Source organism: Pteropus medius, unplaced genomic scaffold (assembly GCF_902729225.1).
Source record: "Pteropus medius unplaced genomic scaffold, Ma_sr-lr_union100, whole genome shotgun sequence".
Lineage (NCBI taxonomy): Eukaryota > Metazoa > Chordata > Mammalia > Chiroptera > Pteropodidae > Pteropus > Pteropus medius.
The window spans coordinates 292585-308673 of record NW_024340699.1 but is presented as its reverse complement, the minus strand read 5'-3'; the positions used below and the strand labels follow the sequence as shown (position 1 = coordinate 308673).

Sequence of the window (16089 nt, the reverse complement as noted above, 5' to 3'; positions counted from 1 at the left end):
AGCTCACCTCACTGTTGCTGTAGCGAGCGAGTTCAGAGATGAAGCGGATGTGGTCATCCCGGATCTGAACCATCTGCTCGCAGATGTTGTACTGAGGGCTGATACTGCTCTGGGTGCACGTCCACCTGGGCAGAAAATCATAGGGTCGGAAAGGGTCCTGGCCTTGGGCGCCTGGTGGGACAGGCTCCTTCCACTTACTAGTTGCTCCTGGTGCCTAGACAAGGCGGCCAATCCCCTGGGTGGAACCAAGCGGTAACCCAGCCTGCTCACCCCATGCTGTGGGGACCGCAGGCTCAGTGGAAGAGCCCTTCTTCCTCCTCTAAGACCCATGCGCAGGCCTTTCCAGAGGTCTGATGTCCACAGTACTTACCAGTTAGAACGAGTGAGGAAGAACTGACAGCCTCTCGAGGGCTACAAAGGGCTGGAATTCGAGTAAAGAAAAAGCAAAATGGGCAGCCTCCCAAAATCTGTCTACTGACCACTACGCTGACACTCTGTGGTTGGAGCTGGCTTTGAAGGAGCCTTGGGGAGGGACTGGGGAAACCTGAAGGGACAGTGCCTCTCCTCCAGCAGTGACCTGGCAACACGGAAGCACTCCGTGGAGAGGGACGCCATGGGCACCCTGAGGGTGCTGCGGGTTCACTTCCTTTCCACCTCTCTTCTTCCTCCCTCTTCCTTCCTTGTTTCTTTTCAACTCTTTTTTGAAAGATATCAAAAAAGATGAAAAATCATCCTACACTAGAGAAGAAATGAACGAAAATCTTCATCCTCCTTCCCTAAGATACAAAAGACAGCCTCTTTCTTTCACCCTCTTCTGCTCCCCAATTTAGGTGACCTGGTAGACAGACTAGAAACATGGCCACCAAATAAGGCAGATAGCTGCTTTGGCAAGAATTGAATATTTTAAAAAGAGCCCTGACGCGGCCTTCACAAGAATACTCAGAAAGGTTATAGAATTCCTCATGCTTATACTTTGGCATTGGTTTTCAGTTAACTGTGTAGGCTTGGGGACAAGATCACTTGAAACTGACACCCCGCCCTGGCCATGTTACCACTCCCAACCAGCTTCAGGTGGTCGAGAATTCATGCATAAAACGTGAGGAAATGAGTTCAGTGTTCAACTCTACGGATTTCTGAGAAAATCTCTCTTACACGCCAGCAGCCACTGGGTTACGAAGGGACTAACCCAGCTTTCCTTGGCGAGACTCAGTCACAGGGGCTCAAGGCTGGTGAAGTTCAAGGACATTGTTTATGCATTTTTAAGACCTCACTCATGACTAAAGGATGGTCCAGCCCGCCCCACACTGCTAGATGGAAAGGTCAAAGTCACTCAGCTTTGGGAGAGACGCAGGCAGAAGAAGCCTCCTAACAACTCCAGAGAGAAAGGCTGCTCCTGGATGTCCCCCAATTCCCATGAGGCACTAACACCCCAGATCTTAGCACAGATTCCCTAGGATGGTGGTTTCTAGGTGAGGCTGTCAACCCACTTCACAGTTGGAACTGCCCGAACCACACACTCCATGACGTGCTTACTGCACGGACACGAAACCTGAAGAGAGAATCGGGGCGATGAAGCAGGACACCATCTCGCTCCACCTGACCACTGAGGGCCAGCCCTTCCTCCCGCTTCTCAAGGAAGGGGGACTCCTGCTGTCCCGCTGTGGGCAGCGTGGCTCACGGCTGGGACGGAGAAGGGGCGTGGCTGTGCTCTGAGCACTTTTGAACCCTGGCAGCAAAGGGCAGATGCAAAAGGGCTCAGAGCGCCCGCCGCTGCTCCCCTCTGGAATCCACCTGCCCAGGGCTCTGGGGAGGGAGGAGGGGCTGAAGTGGCCCCTCAGCCCCCTGCCCGGGCTGGGCGTCCTCGTGGGAGCCGAGAGACATTACGGCAGGCACTCACTTGGACTTGTTCTCTTCATAGTGAGCACTGGTCTTAATGTATCTGGCCAGCTCTATCTGCATGTCGCCGAAAAGGGGCACCACCTGCAGCTGCTGCAAAGGAAGCAAACACAGCGCGTGAGAAGCCGAGGGGGACCTGGGCGGCGGCCTCCACGTGCCTCTGGGCCGACCCCCAGTTCTTGCTTCCGATGATGCTTCTGTGTGACCTTGGAACCGAGAAGAGCCCCAGCCAGCATACAGGTCCCCTGTCTTCCAGCAACTGAGCCCAGAGAGGCAAAGTGACTTGTTCAAGGTCACCCAGCAGGAAGATAGATAAAGGATGAGGAGCCGAGGGCTTGCCTCCCAGGGCAAGGTCCTCTTTGCTCTAATTTTCCTCCCATAAGAGGATCCTCGCTGCTTGGAACTCTGGACAAGGAGTGGGCACCTGGATGCTGCTAGCCGAGTGTGGCATTCCCGAGAAACTCCATGTGACATCATTGAAATCATTATACCTGACACCAGAGGGCAGACAAGTCCCAGCTGAAGACCAGGACAAATGCCTGAGGGGAAGCTGGCATTTCCTGCCCGCTTCTGATGCGCTCGGCACCGAGTGAGGCACTTCAGAACCGGAGGATTTTTAGGGCAGTGAAAGAAACTACTCTGTATAATGCCATACGGAAGATACGTGTCATTCTACTTTTGTCAAAACCCACAGAATGTACAAGGTCGTGAGTGATCCCTATCATAAACAATGGACTTTGCGTGACGATGATGTGTCAGTGCAGGTTCATCCATTTTAACAAATGCACCCCTCTGCTGGGGGTGCTGATAATGGGAGAGACTATGCACGGAGTTGGGGGGGCAGGGGGCATGTGGGAAATCTCTGTGCTTTCTGCTCACGTTTGCTGTGAATCTAAAACTTCCTTAAAAAAAAAAAAGTCTTAAAGAAAACAAAAAAATAGTATCTCAACCCATCCAATAACCCCGGGAGGTCAGGTCATTCCCATTTCACAGATGAAGAAAACGAAGCTTAGACAGCGTAACTGATTTCTTTTCACGAAGTAACACTGGCTAGAAGTCAAGGAGCCAGGCATATAAGCCTGACTCACCTGTGTGATCTCACCGAACTCTCAGGGGGACCCCATAGAGTAGATACAATGAGCATTCATATGAGGCTGGGGAACTCGGTTTCACAGGTGTCGTGACTGTCTCAGTTATCCAGCTACTAAGTGGCAGGGCCGGTCTAAGACCCAGGCCCGTCTGAAGTGAGGCAGTGTTCTTCCGCTTCGCCCCATCTCATCATGCTGATGAAGGCAGAAGCAGATTTTACAAGGTTCTCCTTGTTTTCATTTGGGGCAGCTCTGAAGAAAAGTGAGAGTTTCAGCCTTGAAAAGAAGCCAAGCCACAGGGTGTCTTTTGGTGACTTATTTCCCTTTAACCTCAAAGAGTTGGTGAGACCCAGGCCCAGTCTCGTGTCCCCCACGCCATACTTTTGAGGGAGTCCACTTTTAATGTTAAGCTTGGCTTCTCCACATCTGACTTCCCAGGCTCACTCCAGGCCTGCAGTGCCCAACTCTAGAATCAACTGACAACATGGAATTCAACTCCAAAGTAGGAAAGCCCTTGGCAAAAACCTCAAAGGCTTAACTTAACTGCGAGGTTTTATTTTGAAAGATTTGGGGCCAGAAGATGAAATGTCTGGGGCACATGGATGCCATGAACCATTCTGCCCAGACACAGACACCAGCTGAAGTGGCCTCTGGTGGGCTGGGCTGAAGGCAGTGATTTTGCAAAAGTCAGTCATTTTAAAACCCAGTCTTTAATCCTTCTGCTTCTGTGAGCTCTCATTTACACTAAAAATTAAAGCAGGCACTGTCTTCTAGGATGCGCCTCTTCCTTTAGATGGCAAGGGATTTCAGGAAAGGGAAAAGGCAGTATGCAAAAAGAATCATAAGGCCTCCCAGCTGAATCTGGAGACTAGGGAGCATGTTTGCCTTTCACAGGGCTGCCTTCTGCCAAGGTGGCTGGAGGCGCAGGGCACTCTAGTCCCCCTGCTCCTCCTCTGGGTCTCTAGAGCTATACCCCAATCAACAAGGCCCACATGTGCTGGCTAACTTCATTCCTGTCTCCTGAGAGACCATCCCAGCCCCTGGCCCCTGTCCAGCCCCAGCCCCAGCCTCAGATGCTGACCTTAAAGAATTTATCGATTTTGCTGAGGTTGATTCTCTTCTTGGCATCCAGTTTGTAAATGTTACTGACATTTCCATCCATCAGGTAGAGACCAAAACCCATTACCTGGAGTGAAAAGGGTCAGAGCACAGAAGCTGGTGACATCCATTGGAAAAGTTTCAAAAAACCAAAAAAAAGTAGGTCAGTGGGCATGCATGCATGCACACGCACACACACACACACACCCTGTAGCTGCACAGTCTATTACAAAAACTCATATATCTTCAAATAAAGAAAGAACACATACGTCTAATTTCAACCAAAAATTGGATTTCTATAAAGAAATACAGATGGCCCTTTAGCAAATTACAGCGGCCACTTATTACTATGGGCTCATCTGTGTTTAGGGCTTTAAAAAAATTATCCATAATTCTCACAACAATCTTATAAGTCAAGTTCTATACAATATCTTTACTCTATAGAGGAGGAACTGGAGACACAGAGAGGTTAGACAGCTTGCCAGTATCACACAGCTAGTGAGCTGCAGACAGAATCTGAACTTGGATCTGATGATAACATCGTTTATGCATTTAGATCCCTCTAGGGAGAAAGGACTGAGCTGTGCTATTGCTGCACCCCTGGGGTCTAGCACATTACAGGCACCTGATGAATACTTGCTAAATGCTGAACAAATGTAAAACTATTCACCTCTTTCCTAAGTAAAGATTCAGGAGGAGCCATCGGAGACTCTTTTAAAAAAATACATTTTTTTTTTTTTTTGCCTGACAATGCCCAATAAGCAGGTCGACAGGCTCATGATTCTTGATATTCCAGTCCATTTAATAGTTTCCTGAATGCTGGCTTGTTTTGCTCCTTTAGTCAAACGTACAGGGAGCCTGAACAACGAGGCTGAAAGCAGCTTTCCTTGGCTCACAGCTGCTATGTGACCATGAGTAAATCACATCTGACATATAAGGAAGTGAACTTGAGGACTGTTAAGGTCACTTCTTTAGTTGCATTTTGTGGTTCTGCAGCATGTGTGCCAGACTTTTCTGTTAAGAGTGAACAACACCCCCTGGTGGCATCTGCATTCACTAACACAAACTGCGGAGACATGAAGAGCAGAACAGTGCTGGGGCCAGACTGAAGCTGAGGTGTCTAAGGGTGAAAGGCAGGTGAGAGAAAAGGCGGGCCCGAGAATCTGATGGCAGCATGGAGGATGCCTGGTGGACTGGAAACTGGCAACCTAGTCGCTGAAGCAGCGATTCTGGGGAGAGTCACAATAATTGCCCGGGCACAGCACTGGGGGTGAGAGGCTGCTGGACGCAGGGCGACTTCTCTGGATTTCTGACTGGGCAGAGGAAGCCAGAGTGAACAAGTCACAAGGCCACACTGCCCTGCAAACGCCATTGAGGTACTATGGAAGTGTAAAGACCGGGACACAAACAGGGCCGGGATGCTCAGAATAACAAGTGACTTGGAGGAGAGATGGAGAAAAAGTAGAACCACCAGGAGCACTTTGAAAGGTGAGATGCTGGGGAAGGAAGAATCAAAAGGGGCTACGCAGTGTGTATATAAAGAACGTGCAGAAGGCTGTTCATCTCAGTGCTACAGCCGTTAGAGAGAAGTCATCAACGTCCTAAGCAGCTAACAGGAGAACAATGGCTCAAAAAATGAAAGCTCATCCATACGACATTATTTAACAGCTGCATAATATTCCAATACATTTAATGAAATGGGGTAAAAGTCACACACACATAATTTATGTGTATTGTATATGTTGACTATATAAGCAGAGAAAAAAATGAGACAGAAATACATTAAATGCTTAAAAGGGTTATTCTGAATGGAGTTTTAGAGATTAAATTTTTTTGTGCCTTTCTGTATATTTCAGATCTTCTACAATAATAAATATTACTTGACAATTTAAAGGTGAAACTTGTAAACTGATCAATCAAATGTGACCATTTTGGCAAAACAGAGCAAAAGCTTGAAGATTTTGCCTTCCCTTTGAGTCAGCAATTTCTCCTCCAGGAAGTTGGACTTGTTAAGAGCATGTACACAAAGGCTGTGCTGCAGGAATATTCAATGCAGGTTAGCGAATATCCAACAACAGGGGATCCGTTAAATAACACTGTCCCCATACAACGGACGACAGAGCAGTCATTAAAAATGACACTGCAGAAATACCCTTAATGATGTCTGGAAAGATGTATATGACATAGTCAAGGAAAAAAAAAATAAGTTGCAAAACATTGCACGCAGGAAGATCTGTATCAATTTTTAAGTAAGAAAAAGAAATACTGCTCTTTAGAAATGGTTTTAAATGAGAAGGAGGTGACTATGGGAGCTGTACCTTGAGGAGCATGTGCTTCTCACTGGGGGTCAGATACATCTTGTTCTCATAGTAATCCACGCAGATGTTGACGATGTCGGCCAGCAGCTCCTCGTAGCCGGGGATCACTTCCAGTTGCTGATGGAGACACTAAACAGCCCCGCCCTCCGGTCAGCCCCTCTCCCTCACCCTTCTCACCCATATCCCGAGGAAGGCCCGCAGCTAGGCGGCAGGCTGTGTGTACCTCCCACCTCCCCCGAGACCACTGGGGGACACAGAGCCCGTGTCATCGCCTCAGTGTCCCCACGGTGGTTGGTCAGAGCTCCTGTACCTCTCCCATGGCAGGGAATTCCCTCCCCGCGGCAGTTCTGATGGTTAGAAAGTGCTTTCAGCTCTACAACTGGCCTACAGTCAGCTCGGTGTGGTTCTGAGGGTGTGGACTTAGCCAAGCCAGCTCCGAAGAGGTGGTGGGAAGCCCCAGCCTGGTGGTAGAGAGCTGGGCCGGCAGGCATGTCCTTCCCAGCAGGAAAGAGCAGCATGGAAGCACTCCCGTAAGAGAGGGTCTGAGGTCTCCGCCTCAGGCCCTTTCTCTCCAAAGAGACAAACTGCCCCCTGATGGGCATCCAGTGGAAGGCATCATTGGTGCTTTCCACTGACAGCATGGGCTGCGTCTCCCTCTGGGAAAGAAACTTGGAACCTCAAGGCTGACAGTGTCGAACAGAGAGCAGGGAGGGCCCCGTGAAACCCGCAGCGTCCCTCAGGGGTGTGAACCTAAAAACGCTTCGAAGGTCGAGGGCCCCTCTCAGCCTGGGTCTTGCTGGTGCCTGTTTAGGTCGAATTGACGAATGAGCAAGACGGGTTATCTTAAGTCGGGCAGAGCAAGAGATCCACAGCCGAATGGGGGCGCCCTGGCCAAGTGGTGGCAGCAGGAACAGCGACAGCTTCTTATGCCCTTGCCGTTTGTCGGGCTCTGCATACCGAGGGCTTTTTATACAGTGTCTCATTTATCTCTCTCAACAGTCCTATGAGATAGATTCTCATAATATTCTCAAAATAACAGCCTTATTTTACAGATGAGGAAACTAAGGTTTAGACCTTGCCCAACATCTCACAGTGAGTCAGTGGAGGCTCCAGGATTAGAAAACAAAGGCATCTGACTACAGAACCCATGCTCTGAGTCTATGCCAATGCTGGGACAGAATACTGGCTGAGGCGGCTTTCAGGGAACAAAATCTGGGGAGAGTGAAAGGGTCCTCTGTGCTTGGGACGGGGGGACTTAAGTCTGCAGCTTAATTCTTGAGTAGGGCAGTGGGGGTGTTAGATCTGGACTAAGATCCTATGCTCAAGTCCACCTGCCTGTGGCCCTCTAGACCTGGGACGCCGGCCAGAGACCAACAAGGAGTTTGCCATCACCTGGGTGATCCTGTTGTGGTTGGCCAGGAACATGGAAAGGTTCTGTGACTCCTGGATAGACTGGGGGTCCGCCATCTTCCTTAAGAACTGTGCAGCCCTGAAATACAGGTGTTGAAGAGAGAAACGCTCAAGCACAGTAGCCCAAACCAGGCCCTGTGGGCTCCCGCTGCCCCCTCACCCGGAGTCACACTGTCTCCTATCACAGGTGACTCCAATGTCAAAGGAGAGTATGTTCTGGAGTCATTTCATCTGGAGCTGTTCAGACCCTTCTGACAAGGGCACCTGAAATTAAGAGGCAAGAATGGACCGAAGCTCAATCTCCAAGTTCAAGGGCAGCTAGCATCGTCTGGACCAGCCAGAGGTGGTAAGATAGAGTGAAACAAGCATCCTTGGGCCTCCCAGTGACCTCCAGTGAAACCGCACATGGAGAAGTCATGGAGAAGAACCACAGGCAGGCTATTATGTTCTTTATAGAAAAACCTCAATGTTTCTAAAGCAAAGCATCGCACAGAAAAGAAAAGTCTTGTTATTTAACAGGTGAAAGAACAATGGGCTTGAGGAACCCATGCGGGACTTGAAGGGAAAAAACTCCGGAGGCCCAGATTTTCCAGCCTAACCTGGTGGCGGTGCAGCCTTTGTCATGACTATGACGACACAGACGAGACACCTGCCTTATTCATGACCCTAGCCGGTCCATCTTGGTTGCGACCACAATGGAAGGAGTTGGCCAAACTGGGGAGAAACTTGGGGAAGATATATTATGGGCTGTCTGTGAAATCTTTGTGAAAGGTGCCATTTCTAATTCAAGCGTGAGATGGGGCTCTGGCTGCTGGGCACCCCCAGATTTCACACTTCACTCAGGTGGATAATATTTCGAGAATCAGCCTCTTGTCTGCTTTCTCTGGTTATCTGGGAGCCCCAGGATGAGGTGGTTCCAGGAGGAGGGGCCCTTGCATCAGTGACACAGAAAATCCTTCCCAAGACGTGTGTCCAGACAACACAGAGGAAATCTGTTGCTTTTGACTGCCCTCCTCACACCCCACTAGGAGTGGCTACACCCTAATTTCTGGAGAGGAACGACCCCTTCCCACTCTCAGTCCTTCTTTTTGACGCTGACCCGCCCCCCCGCCGAGTGAGCACCTGTCCAATCGGAGTCCTCACCCACCACAGTGACTGATGGAAGAGTTAGCAAATGACCAAGTTGGAGCGATGATAACCCTCCTGGGGACTTCTGCAAAAGCGTCTGCAAGGAGGAGCATCCCTTCCCTCATTTGGGGCGGGGGTGGCTGCGCTGGCCGGAGGGAAGCTGAAAGCTGCTGGAGCCCGCACGGGGCACGAGCCCACCTGAGAACGAGCTGCTATCGAGGAAAGTCGAGCTGAGAGGTAGACGGAACCAGACCAATATCACCTGAGTACCTGGATTCAGGTACACGGGGACCTTCCAGTTCTAGGAGCCAGTCCAGCTCCTTCTTTCCCAGAAGCAGTTGGAGTTGGCTTTACTTCTTACAGATGACTGATGTGACCATTTTATGATATCTTACTGGTCCCACACTGCATGGGACGACAGAAAATGCTGCTGCTCCATGGGTAGGGGAAATGAGGATTTAATTCTATCATGAGACAGAAAACCCTGCACAGGCCCAGTTCTCCAAAGACCCAGCTTTGCATCACATCATATTCCTCAAACCACAAAGACAGATAGATCCAGGCCCATTCCCTGTGTGCTTGGGGAGTGGCTACTTTGGCTCTGGGGAAGGAGTCTGTTAGAAGGTCTCCACCCTCGTTTTCCCCTTGGCTGGCTACCCAGGAAGAGGGGAGCGGGGGAGGGCGCCTGACCTCTTGTAGGCAGAGTGGTCGTTCTTGACGCTGCACTTCATATTCTTCAGCTCGTCCAAGACTGCGAACATGTTGATGAACTTGCCCAGGGTCAGGAGGTAGGCCTCAGAGACGAAGTCCTTCCTACGCTCAGCATGGCACAGCCGCTTCACCTCACTGCAGAACCGCTCGATGGCCTTGCGCTGCAGGCAGAGGGGGGTGGTGAGTCAGGATGTGGCAGCCCGGTAGGGCAGCTCACTGCACGCTCAGGTGGAGAGCAAGGTCGACGTCCCCTGGGGCCCTGCTCAGAGCCTGGACATTCAGAGAAAGGCCAATCTGCCAGGAGGTCTCTCTCAGAGGTGTCCCTAAACCCAAAGCTGACTTCTGGAGGGAAGCCTGGGACCTTCCCCCATGGGAGTCAGACCAATGAATTCATTCACCACGCCTTTGCTGAGAAACACGTGTTATTCACTCTCACATCCTGGCGCCTGGGATAGTGCCAGGTACCACACCACAAGGCGTAGAGACCCAGAGACAGAGACAGGAGCAGGGAGAGGAGGAGAGGAGGGGAGAGATATTACTCCTTATACGAGCTCCAACCACTCCTGAGGCCCGGGAAGCCCAACTCGCCAGTCATTTCTCTCCTTCAAAGACCAGACCGAGCCAGGCTTCCTTCTTCTGGGGTCTAAATCCAATAAAGCTTTTGGCGATGGTGGAGATGTTCTACGTGTGCACCGTCCAGGACGAGAGCCACCTGTCACATGTGGCTACTGAGCACCTAAAATGGCTAGTGCAACAGAGGGACTGAATTTTAAATTTCATTTAATCTTACTTAACGTAAATACCTGCATGGGGCTACTGTGCTGGATAGCATAATTCTAGATAATTCCAGATCCTCCATTCTCACCAGGAGGCCCTCAGCTCAGCACTTAATCAGCTTCTGGATAGGTTTTCTCTCTTGGATCTGCCTTCCCAAGAAATTTTAGGCTCCCTGAAGGCAGGTCCGTGATGCTAGTGACAGCAGATTAATGTGGTAAACCCACTCTGTGACTAGGACTCTATCTGGCTCTTTACAGACAGACCTCATTTATCCTCCCCACTAAAGGTGTCCGAGATGCTCTGTAACTCGCAGGCATGCAGTTACAATGTGGCAGGACTGTGGGTTTCTCTGCCCCTGATGCAGGTGCTCCTGCCCTGGGCTGCATGCATCGCCTGCTCCTGGAGGCCAGTGCACAGCGGGCCGCAGGGCGGACATTGGCCCAGTGCCTGGAAGTCTTATTTATGAAGCTCTGCTCTCCAGGGGAGCTCGTGGGGGACAGAGGATGTGGCATGACTCCCACGCAGGGGTGCGAGCTGGTCTTAAAGTGTTCAACCTGTATTCCTGAACAGCTTCCGACATAAGCGTGATAATCCACCGGTTTGCGTGACTTTTTTTTTTTTTTTTGTCATTTCTATTTAACCTGCTTGCCCACTTATCTTCCGCTCACCGAAGCCCTTGGCTGTCTTTTCTCTTTTCCTCCTTTAAACGATCACTCTTCCTGGCATCCCAACTGGTCTCTCTGCTGTCACTTCCTCCCTGCCCTCCACCTCACATCTCTACTGCCCCCACCTCACATCCGTTTTCCACAGATGTTGTTGTAAAACCTCAAATCAGACCGCGTCACTAAAACCTTCAGTGGCTTCTACGGAGCTTAAATAAAAGCCACGTATTCTTTTCGTGACCTACTTCATGGCCTACAGTACCCTACCTTACTAGGTCCCTGGGTCCCTCTCGAAACTCAGCTTTCATCGTCCCCCTCCTCATTCTGCAGCTCCCCTGTCTTCATTGTTTCTTAAACACGTCGTGCCCCTTCGGGGCTCAGGGCCTTCGCCTCTGCAGCTCCTTCTGGCCAAAAGGCTCTTCCTTCAAATCATCACATGCCAGCCTCTTTCTCATCATACAGATCTCAGCTCAAAAGTCACCTCCTAAGAGGCCGTCCCTAAAGCTGCACCCGTGTCACAGACACCCTCCATCCCAGAGATTTTTGAAATTTATTTTACTCACAGGACATATTATGCCCTGAAAATTGTTGCGTGTTGCTTATTGTCAGTCTCTCCTCCTGCCCAGAACATACTCATACGCTCATTAGGTGCAAACTACACGGAGGGAGGGGGCCTTTTCCGTCTTGCTCACTCAGGAGTCTGTGAGGGGCACTCAAAAAGTATTTGCCAAATGAATAAACATGACTCAAAAATCCAGACTCCGGTGTCTAGAAGAGCGGGGGCCTCCTCAAGCCCCTGACCCCTCACCTGAAAGTACATGAACTTCATGAGCTTGGTGACCTCTGGCTCCAGCACCTCCACCGTCTTCTCATAGATCTCCACACGGTTGGGCTGCTCGTTGCATTTCACCTGTGGGGAGAGGGGGTTTCGGACATCCCGACTTGCCCAGGAAGTCCTGGTTCACGCCTGTTGTCTTATTATTAATAGGACCCCTTTTCACATCTAGGATGATAAATGATACGGTCACCCTAGTGAGAGGAGGTGGGGGCAGCCCCGTCCGACGAGTTTAACTGGGGGCAGAACTGCTCCTAAGATATTGGCTGCAGAAAAGAAACCAGGTGGTCCCAAGAACAGAACCGTCCTCCCCTTCAGTCTGCTCTGGGCCCTCACCAGGAGTTGATCTGCAAGGTCTCGCTCCCTCAGCTTTTCCCCTACTCCAACTCCAGGAGGGCCCTGTCAGATTCTAAGCAGAGAAAAACGCTCTGTCCACTGCTCTGGATGCACTTGGGGTAAAGTTCCCTGGCCATACTCGGGCCCATTAAGAAACCCATTTTCTCTGCCCAGTGGGTTTCAGCCCATCAGAATCATATGGCAGATATTTTCACAGCATGCACACTTAAGACTGCTAACAGGGTTACTGAAACTGACGAGTAAGAGAAGGGTAAGCACAACGACATTCTTCACGCTGTTGGTCAGGAATTCTTAAAACAGTAGGAACAAGATCGATATCCACCAGCCCACGGTTAAATGGATAAAATATGATGCATTCCTTCAACATCGTTACATCACTGTTAGAGGGAATGGGATATGGGAAGTGCCATGGAGAGACTGCTACTGTAAACTGACAGATGGAAACAACTGGAGGACGATAAGTGTAATTTAATCCCATTTTTGTTAAACAAAACACAAAACAAACCTGTGTGTGTTTGTGTATCTGTATACAACACAGGCAGAGAAAATCTGAAAGGATGCAAACCAAACTGTTAAGTCGTTACTTCTGGGGGCTAGGATTAGAGGAAGGGAGAGGAACAGTTTCTCTTTATATATCTGTTTCTCTTTATACATTTTCTAAAACGGGACTCATGAATTACAGCATGATGATGGTGATGGTAATATAATATTTATATGTGTCAACATGGAAAAATGTCAGTAATAAAGACTAAAGTGTAAAAAAAACAAGTAGCAGAATATAAATAAGAAACACTACACTTTTATAAACAGTAATAATTTACAAAATAATAATCATAAGAATATTCATGATATTCAAGGAAAAAGATCCAAACGAATAGGCAGCAAAGTGTCTACAGAGATTATGTTCTGTTGGGAAGTGGGTTTGGGTGCTGGGGGTGAGGAGGTAGGGATGCTTCGCTTTGTACTTTATACCTTTCTGCAGTGGTTTGGGTGTTGTACAGTTATATACTGCCTTTGAAATAAAACATATCGGACACATATTTGTTAAGTTGGTGTCAGTTTTATGGGAAGCTCTCCAAATGTCTTCAGCGTGTCCCCTTGGATAAGAGGCCTCCCTCATGCCCTGTCCCCTGGGAGGGCTCAGCTCTAAGGATGAGGGCGAAGTGGAGGCTGTCAGTCCCAGGAGGCAGGAGAGCCACCCGGCAAGCACAGTCTCACCTGGGGGATGGCCCGGGAACAGCTGCGCCAGGTGTACAGCATAACTGCATACTCATGTCCTTCCTCTAGCATTTCATTCTGAAAAGCAAAACACGCACATCAGGGAGACTGCTCTGGTGCCACAAGGCTTCTCAATAGCGCCAGAATCCTCACTACTCCATGTGGTCTGTGAACCAGCAGCATCACCATCACCTGCGGGGCTCATTAGAAACGTAGAGTCTCAGGCCCCTCCTTGGCCTAGGGAATTAGAATCCGCATTTCAATAACATTCCCAGGTGACTCACACTCCCAGATGCACAATAAGTTTGATTGACACCCAAGGGCTCTCTGTATAAACAGGACACATTTTACAAAGATGGATGGCCACCTTAGAAAGGAAGCAGATCTATTTGTTCCAACAGCAAAAGTTGTCCCAGATATACTGTCTGTAAGAAAACAAGCAAGTAATAAAACAGTATGTACAGCAGATCAGTTACAAAACCAAACAAGGAGTAATAATTATAAAAGTATATTATGTCTATTGAAAAATATTTTGGTGGAATATGTACCATGCTATGACTAGAAGCAATCTGTGGAGCTGGATGAACAGGAGCTTTCACTTTTCCTATCATATAGTATGACAGTTTGCACTTTTTATAAGAACCTATGTTACTATTTCATAAGCAGGAAAATGATGAAGATCAATTTTTAAAAATAATACAGAGCAGATGGCAAAACCAACAACAGCATGGAAAATGAATCTGAAAAATCCAGTGATGACTCACCTCACCTCGCTACTCACAGTGCTACTGTGGAGAGTCCTAAACCCGGGGTCCAAATATCGGGCTCGAATCTCAGCTTTGCCTACCCTTGGCCTTTTGGCCTTTGGGAAATCACTGAACTTAAGGTTCTCCATATAGTGACAATGACAACAATGACCTCAGATAATTTCGTGAGAACTAAATGGAATATAAACACACACACTCCAGGTAACCTATCAAGGGAGTTAAGAGTCTTACTAGGAAAAAGATAGGCTGGAAGTCTCTCAAAAAGGTAAACACAGAGTTACCATATGACCCAGCAATTCCACTCCTACGGGGATAAGCCCGAGAGAAATGAAAATGTGGGTCCACACAGAAACATACACACTCGATCACAGCAGTTACTATTCTAATAGCCAAAAAGTAGAAACAACCCAAATGCTCACCAGCTGATGAACAGAGAAATCATTGTGGTCTAGCCATCCAACGGAATCGTATTCATCTATAAAAGGAATGACTTGCTGACACATGCTACAACATGGATGAACTTTGAAAACATGATGCCAAGTGAAAGAAGCCAGATACAAAAGGCCATATACTGTAGGATCCACTTAAATGACATGTTCAGAATCAACAAATCCACAGAAACAGGAAGTAGATTAGTGTTTTCCAGGAGATGGGAAGAGAGAGGACTTGGGAGTGGCTGCTAACAGGTTTGGGGTCTCTTTCTGTGGTGACGAATATTAGATAGTGGTGATGGTTGCCTAACACTGTGAATGTGTTAAAAACAAAACACTGAATTGTGTGCTTTAAATGGTGAGTTTTATGTTATATGAAGGATATTTCAAAAATACAGTAAAAAAGAGTATTACTAGACCATCTCTTTTGTAAATGTTTGTACTGATTCAAAAATGCATCTTTACTGATTTATTTTTTATTCCACATAACATCTATTTCGTAATAACTTCCTAGTACAAGATCAAATTTAATTCGAAGTTTATTACGTTTTATAGTTTTCAGCAGCAAATGCCACTGACTAGATGCACTTTCAATCAATACTTTTTAAATCAGTAACAAGGTGTCCTTGAGATGACAGAGAACTGGAATCGAGCCTGTGGGTCTCCTGCTGCTGCTGCTTCAGAACACATGTCAAAAAAGGGAAGTGGCAGTAACTTAGGGAACATGTATCTGCTGTCAGCACCCAAACTGGTAGGTACGAGTATCCCAGCTCCCTCATTCAGTGACTGCTTTACTGAGCACTCAGGGGTCCCAGGCTTGGTGCTCTTTGCTGGGAATAGAATGCTAGGGGCTCTGCCCCATGGATAGCTGACCATCAACTAGAGTTGTGGTATAATTATGCCTGGAATATAGAGGTCAGGATGGTGTGGTGGAGAGAGCCCTGGGTGAGGCCATGGGAGACCTGAGTTCTAATCCTGGCTCTGCTTGGGCCCATCTTTTACCTTGACTATGTCATGGTTTTCTCATTTGGGATAAAGAGTTGGCCAAAATCACTGGTTCTCAACCCTGACTGCATGTTAGTCACCTGGGGAACTTTGAAAACTCCGGAGGCCCAGGCCAGGGCCCTCCTAAACTAAATCATTATCCTCAGGGAAGAGGCCCAGGCATCAGTATTTTTTTAATGTCCTCCAGGTGAATGAATCCAACGTGTAGCCCAGGTGGACAGCTGGAGGACTAAGGATCTCTAAAATCCTTCATAACTGTAAGATTCTGTAAGTCCATGACTTAAAGTCAATGTGAGGTCAGCTCGAATTTCAGGGCTGGTGGTGACAGACTGCACCTCTCAGCACTTACTTTGGACACTCGGCTCCCATCTCACCCCCAGCAAAGAAC

At 48.5% G+C, this 16089-nt stretch overlaps 1 protein-coding gene across 3 annotated transcripts in view; it reads right to left on the bottom strand.

The window, feature by feature from the left end:
• The window catches only part of CYFIP2 (cytoplasmic FMR1 interacting protein 2), a 112933-nt gene that overhangs the window by 76618 nt on the left and 20226 nt on the right, over positions 1–16089 (bottom strand). For all 3 annotated transcript variants that reach the window (XM_039876528.1, XM_039876529.1, XM_039876530.1), the window contains exons 4-11: positions 13499–13576; positions 11897–11998; positions 9629–9810; positions 7793–7889; positions 6401–6529; positions 4066–4170; positions 1898–1989; positions 8–125 (exon numbers count right to left, since the gene is read on the bottom strand). In XM_039876528.1, the coding sequence (XP_039732462.1) occupies positions 8–125; positions 1898–1989; positions 4066–4170; positions 6401–6529; positions 7793–7889; positions 9629–9810; positions 11897–11998; positions 13499–13576 (903 nt within the window). The remainder of the gene's footprint in view (positions 1–7; positions 126–1897; positions 1990–4065; positions 4171–6400; positions 6530–7792; positions 7890–9628; positions 9811–11896; positions 11999–13498; positions 13577–16089) is intronic.